At 37.7% G+C, this 7,340-nt stretch overlaps 1 protein-coding gene across 1 annotated transcript; it reads left to right on the forward strand.

Moving 5' to 3' along the window:
• The first annotated feature begins 549 nt into the window (after positions 1 to 549).
• On the forward strand, positions 550 to 7,340 carry LOC120349368 (tubulin alpha chain-like). The gene is made up of 2 exons (XM_039419347.1): positions 550 to 775; positions 6,619 to 7,340. The coding sequence occupies exons 1-2, from the start codon at positions 575 to 577 to the stop codon at positions 6,901 to 6,903; spliced, it is 486 nt and encodes a 161-aa protein (XP_039275281.1). The 5' UTR covers positions 550 to 574; the 3' UTR covers positions 6,904 to 7,340.

Below are 7,340 nucleotides of genomic sequence, written 5' to 3' on the forward strand. Positions count from 1 at the left end.
ATCCAGTCGGGGTCCAGACTAAACGTCTGGCTAAACGGATATGACGAGCGAAGCGAGCCTGACGGCTAGTTCCCAGGAGTAGCTCTGATTGAAGTAGCAGTGCCCAATCAATTTTTCCGTGATAAATGCATTTCAATCTTCAACTTGGCGCCAACCTAACATAGTCAACTCAACTAAATGCCAACCTGACAAAATTATTAATTTAGTTACCAGTTAACAACTGTTTCGAATAGGTACTCTCTCTAGATTATAGTTCTATATAACATATGATATGAAATTTCAATTATATTATTAGAGATTGGAGAAGTAGAATATACATGCTAAAGACGAACTTTAAACCCTTAAAAACCACCTTAGAGTTAAAATATTGCCAAAAGATTTCTTAGTGCGCCTCTAAAGGGCCAACTGAACATACCTACCAATTTGAACGTTTTTGGTCCGGTAGATTTTTAGTTCTGCGAGTGAGTGAGTCAGTCAGTGAGTGAGTGCCATTTCGCTTTTTTATATCATAGATTTGTGTAAGTTTAATTAAGTTTTCTGTGTAATAAAATTGTTTTGATTTGAAATTGAAGGCATGTCAGTGGGCGAGATCACGTCGGAGTGCTTTGAGCCAGCCAGCCAGATGGTGAAATGCAACCCGCGTGACGGCAAGTACATGGCTTGCTGCCTGCTGTATCGCGGCGATGTGGTCCCCAAGGATGTCAACAGTGCCATAGCCGCCATCAAGTCCAAGGCCAACGTGCGGTTTGTCGACTGGTCGCCCACTGGATTCAAGGTCACCACTAACAACAAACAATCATCATTAGAATCACTATGGTACTACAGAGAAAAGATAACATAAGAAGATATACCTCAGGTCGTTTATATTCCAAATTTCACTGTTAACCCAGATGGGCACGTTAAACTGTCGGTCCCGGCTGAAATATGACAGTCGTAAGGCTCATTGACGGCTTAAATTATATATTCAGGCGGTGGGACCTTCCCGCAAGGGACTCCCCATCAACAAAAGCCATACGAATTTACTTTTACTGTTAACCCAAGCCGATTATTGTCGACTGCTGTATAAATATTATTACTGTTTTGGCCGGGTGAGAGTGTATAAACGGCACAGTATCAGAGACGACTATCAGCAATACCTACTATTACTTCAGGCCCCACAACTAATTAATGACGTCATAACATGTAGATTGATTCTTCCCAGAATTATAGTAGTTTCTACTAGCTTATCAATGTATGCTCTCTCACTATTGTTACTGTATCGATTTTTATTGGGTAAAATACTACATTATCTAAATTCCAGATTAGAAACATTGTATTTTATTGAAATAAAACACTTTATTCCATAAATGCAATAATATTTATCCATACTTTCAGCTTGATAGACATAGGCCCACTCGATTCAGTGATAGAGCTATTGATAAATTCATCTCAAACAAAAATACTTAATAATAGCCTGCTTCAGAATCGAAGGAGAGGTAATCAAAGATAAACCAAATTTATATAACTATTTTTTAGGAAAGAGGCTCCCACAAACTTGATCACAATAAATCTGTGGTACAAAGAAACCCATCAGGAAAATGTTTATCAGTTAGGTAAACCTTTAATATTATGATGCTATGGACAGTTCCAACACTTTGAATTTACTTTTTAATTTATTATTTCAAAAGTTCTTCCACACACTTTATTTACACTGTTCTTCCACACTCTAATTACACTGTTCTTTCAAACTTTAATTTTCCTCTCACACTTTATTTACACTGTTCTTCTACCTCTTCATGTAAACCGTTGTTTTGTAGAATTGAAGCTCTTTCTTCTTATCGCTCGTATCCATTTTCGTTTCAAAAGTTTCATCTTTCGAAAAAGAAAATACCGTACGGATTCTTTTGGAGTCTTGTTATAATTCCCGCGACAATTAGGTACACAACAGTATTCCATGATTTAAAACCCCGAATATTCATAATTACTTTTCACAAACGAATATTAGAAGAATGATAGACAAACCATATTCATTGAAATGGAAGACCATGAAAATGAATTTGTAATTCCAATTTTTTGATTACCATATCAGATGTGATAACAAGCATCAGCGCTCTTATTTCGCTTGCTTACCGCTAGTAGATCATCGATCTACATGTGATGACGTTATAGTTTATTAAAGCTTCAGTTGTGGGGCCTGAAGTATTAGTAGGTATTGCTATCAGTGTCACTTAGCTCCACGAAGAATAACTACTAGGATTACCGCTTGAGTTAACAGTGGAATTTGCAACATGAAAGCCCTATAAATTTTTATTTATCTATTCATTCATTGTAAAAATCACTATAATAATTATGACATTAGAGGAAAAAATGCATGTAATATCTTCTTATGCTATTATATTTCATCTATGATAGTACCTTTTTATTTCTTTGATAACCCTAACGTTTTCGGGTATTCATCTCATTATCAAGTGCCCTTATAAAATTATTTCAATATTCTGTGTTGTGTCGAAGGTTATGTGGTATAGTGACGTCGTGATGTGTGATCCATATTTGATGAAAATCACGTGGAAATTGTCATTGTCAAAACCACTAAGTATTTATTGAAAAACCCTTTAGATACATGCTACTTCTAGCTAGCATGACGGTATCAAGTCTACTGATAATATAATATAACCTTCACAACTATTCAGAAAGTGAAATTAACAAATTTAATATATATGTAGTGAGGTTTAAGTGGAGGTCCTTAGTTGGGATCTGATTCAGGATCAGAAACCTCACAATACAATAAAATATATTATACTGCTATAAACTAGCAACTTCTGTTATATGTTTAGATTTAGATGCTTGGATGTTATATGTCTGTATTTCACCGGATCTCGAAAACGGCTCTAACGATTCTCTCGAAATTCAGAACATAGTAGGTTTATAATAAAAGATTCGATACACTAAGTCTCATCCCTGGGAAAACTCGGACATAAAGGTAATTATCATTCATCCTTGGAGAAACAGATGATAATAATTATTTCGTCGTCTGTTGGTGATGGAAGTGAGTGAGCGAGTTCATGTGTGGGACTGTGTCAAATTATGACTCAGCTGTTGAACTTTTGTATCATTCAATCAGGTACTTAGTGCCGGTTGCAAAAAAGCCGGGTTAATTCCAGTAGATCCATTTTTTAAATGGTCTTCTCTGATTTGGTTCACGTGAAGATAATCAGGATTAGAATTAACCGTCTTTTGTGCAACTGGCTTTCGTGAGGGAAATTTTTGCATTCCTCTGGGAGTTTACTGTGATTAAATAGTCCATAGAGAAACAATAGTGTGAGTAGATATCCCATGCTATAGGCGTTTATGTCGCAACTTTTACTGTTATCTCAAGCTGATTACTGTCGATTATTTTAGATTTTTACAGTTTTGGCCGGGTGAGAGTGTATGAACGGCACATATGAGAGACTACCAGCATCACACAGCTTCACGGAAAGAACTACGAGGTCTATCGGCTTGAGATAACAGTGGAATTTGCAACATGAAAGCCCTATAAATTTTTATTTATCTATTCATTCATTGTAAAAATCTCTATAATAATTATGACATTAGAGGAAAAAATGCATGTAATATCTTCTTATGCTATTATATTTCATCTATGATAGTACCTTTTTATTTCTTTGATAACCCTAACGTTTTCGGGTATTCATCTCATTATCAAGTGCCCTTATAAAATTATTTCAATATTCTGTGTTGTGTCGAAGGTTATGTGGTAAGTGACGTCGTGATGTGGATCCATATTTGATGAAAATCACGTGGAAATTGTCATTGTCAAAACCACTAAGTATTTATTGAAAAACCCTTTAGATACATGCTACTTCTAGCTAGCATGACGGTATCAAGTCTACTGATAATATAATATAACCTTCACAACTATTCAGAAAGTGAAATTAACAAATTTAATATATATGTAGTGAGGTTTAAGTGGAGGTCCTTAGTTGGGATCTGATTCAGGATCAGAAACCTCACAATACAATAAAATATATTATACTGCTATAAACTAGCAACTTCTGTTATATGTTTAGATTTAGATGCTTGGATGTTATATGTCTGTATTTCACCGGATCTCGAAAACGGCTCTAACGATTCTCTCGAAATTCAGAACATAGTAGGTTTATAATAAAAGATTCGATACACTAAGTCTCATCCCTGGGAAAACTCGGACATAAAGGTAATTATCATTCATCCTTGGAGAAACAGATGATAATAATTATTTCGTCGTCTGTTGGTGATGGAAGTGAGTGAGCGAGTTCATGTGTGGGACTGTGTCAAATTATGACTCAGCTGTTGAACTTTTGTAATCATTCAATCAGGTACTTAGTGCCGGTTGCAAAAAAGCCGGGTTAATTCCAGTAGATCCATTTTTTTAAATGGTCTTCTCTGATTTGGTTCACGTGAAGATAATCAGGATTAGAATTAACCGTCTTTTGTGCAACTGGGCTTTCGTGAGGGAAATTTTTGCATTCCTCTGGGAGTTTACTGTGATTAAATAGTACCATAGAGAAACAATAGTGTGAGTAGATATCCCATGCTATAGGGCGTTTATGTCGCAACTTTTACTGTTATCTCAAGCTGATTACTGTCGATTATTTTAGATTTTTACAGTTTTGGCCGGGTGAGAGTGTATGAACGGCACAATATGAGAGACTACCAGCATCACACAGCTTCACGGGAAAGAACTACGAGGTCTATCGGCTTGAGATAACAGTAAAAGTTCGACAATAAACGCCCTATACCATGGGATATCTACTTAAGCTATTGTTTCTCTAAGATAGTACCTACATTTTTGTATAAATGTTATTATAATTCTTCTTTCGTAATATTTTCTTATGCTTTTGTACTCCAGAGCGAAGTTCGGTCCCCGATATTAGCTACGAATCAGACTCCAAGATTTAAGCCAGGTTGCCCAAAAGTCTATAAAATTCAACTGCGATTGAGTGATAATAATTAAAGATGTCGCAGCTGAAGAGACGAACAGAGTTCGTGACATCTGACCTGCAAGAGCACACAAACTACTGCAAAAACCCAAGTCTCAAGTGACAGCCACCTTTACAAGGTCACCTTACAAGTGACTGCCAAGTCTCAAATGACTTCAGTTTTTAGATGTACAATCGTATCAGGTGCATGTTAAACATAAACGTCAGTGCCCAACATAAAAGCGTAGAGGGAAAATAGCATTAAGCTATTCTATCATAGAGAATAGATAGCATTATGCTCATCTTAGATCTTTATGATAAAAGTTAACGCATACGCAACAGTCAGACGTATGCAGACGACGGGAGACAGGAATCAAACGTCTGCATGCAGACGTGAACAGACATAATAGCATAGACAAACAATAGCGTAAGTAGATATCCATGGTATAGGGCGTTTATGTCGCAAATTTTACTGTTATCTCAAGCCGATAGTCCCCACGTAGTTCTTTCCCATGCAGCTGTGGTGACGCTGGTAGTCTCTCATATTGTGCCGTTCATAACACTCTGATCCCAACAAAACAGTAAAAATCGACAATAATCAACAGTAATCGGCTTGTGCTAACAGTAAAAGTTGCAACATAAACGTCCTATACCATGGGGTATCTACTTACGCTATTGTTTCTCTATGATAATATGTAGACAGACCGGGCGTCGGTGTGCATTGAAACATTTATCAAACACCTGGATAGTGATTTTTTCCTGACTGTTTTTGTGTGCGTCTCTAACATTGTAATAAATTGGTTCGATTATTTTCCAGGTTGGTATCAGCTACACCGATCTACTATAGTCAGGTCTATGTTATGGCAGTGTTAAATTAGCAATGATATTGCTATTCTTGTCTATCATTCAAAAAAGCAGATATCGCTATCTCTTTCACGCTTTGCTCTGTTACCAGATCGTCTTCTAACAATATAGAATTAATAATTTACCAAAATATTTCATTTTGGTCATGAACATTCATAATGAAATTATTGAAAAATATAATTTCTTGCTTAATAAAATACTAGTAGTTCTGTGAACAGTAAGACCTCACGCAGTATTCTCATTCACAAGTATATAGACTGGCTTCTCCACACATCTGTATAATCACTTGTCAGCTGATTTATGATGAATAATTCTATAGTCGGATTTTTACTCTAATATTGGCTATGAAGGAGGCTCCTTTTTCCTTTTATATTATCCTTGAAATGCAAAATTTCCAAAAACCTTGTATATACGTCGACGCGCAATTAAAAAAGGAACTACCTGTCAAATTTCATGAAAATATATGACCGTGTTTCGCCCTAAATGCGCAACATATAAACATTTAAACATTAAGAGAAGCCATACCGTCGACTTGAATCTTAGACTTCACTTCGTTCGGTCAATAATTGATTATTTCAAATAATAATGAACAGTTAATATTACATCAATAAACCTGCATCAGCTACCGTCTATAGAAGGCAGAGGATCGGCAACGTTGTTCTCCCATCTTTTTCCACTGCCATTATAACGTGGACCCCACTATGGTGGTGGTTATCAACTAGCCACCGACAGTGGTGCAATTGGTTCAACTTATTGATTTATACAACTTATATTAACTTTTAAATTTCATACAACTCATTGGTTTTCCACTTTTCAGGTTGGCATCAACTACCAGCCACCGACAGTGGTTGCGAACGGGGACCTGTCCCCGATGCAGCGCGCCGTGTCGATGCTGAGCAACACGACGGCCATCTCGGAGGCGTGGAGCAAACTCAACCACAAGTTCGACCTGATGTTCAGTAAGCGCGCCTTCGTGCACTGGTACATCACCGAGGGTCTCGAAGAGGGAGAGTTCCAGGAGGCCAGGGAAGACTTGGCGGCGCTTGAGCGAGACTACGACGAGGTGGCGGCCGAGTCTCAGCAGAGTGGTGACGAGTATTGACTCGAGCCACCTCGCGAGGCTGCCGAGTCTCAGCGAGCGGCGACGAGTTTTGACTCGAGTCACCTCGCGAGACTACGAGAAGGTGACTGTCGAGTCTCAGATGCTACGACGAGGTGCCGGCTGAGTCTCAGCAGAGAGGCGATGACTCGATACACCTTGAAGTTTTGACTCGACCCACCTCTGAGTTTGACTCGACCCACCTATGAGTTTTGACTCGACCAACCTCGAACCTCTCAGTACTTGGTGGTCTATGTAAACACAATTGGATTCTACATATGACCCACCTTTAGACTTGACCCCTCGGAGTTTTTACTCGACACTCTCTTCACTTTCAGTATTTCAATGGTCTTGGAAACACGAACACGATTCAACATGAATCACTTGTACCTCTTAATATTTCAATGGTCTTTAAAAAACTCAACAAACTAATGCTTGTC

The sequence above is a fragment of the Nilaparvata lugens genome, unplaced genomic scaffold (genome assembly GCF_014356525.2).
Source record: "Nilaparvata lugens isolate BPH unplaced genomic scaffold, ASM1435652v1 scaffold9700, whole genome shotgun sequence".
NCBI lineage: Eukaryota > Metazoa > Arthropoda > Insecta > Hemiptera > Delphacidae > Nilaparvata > Nilaparvata lugens.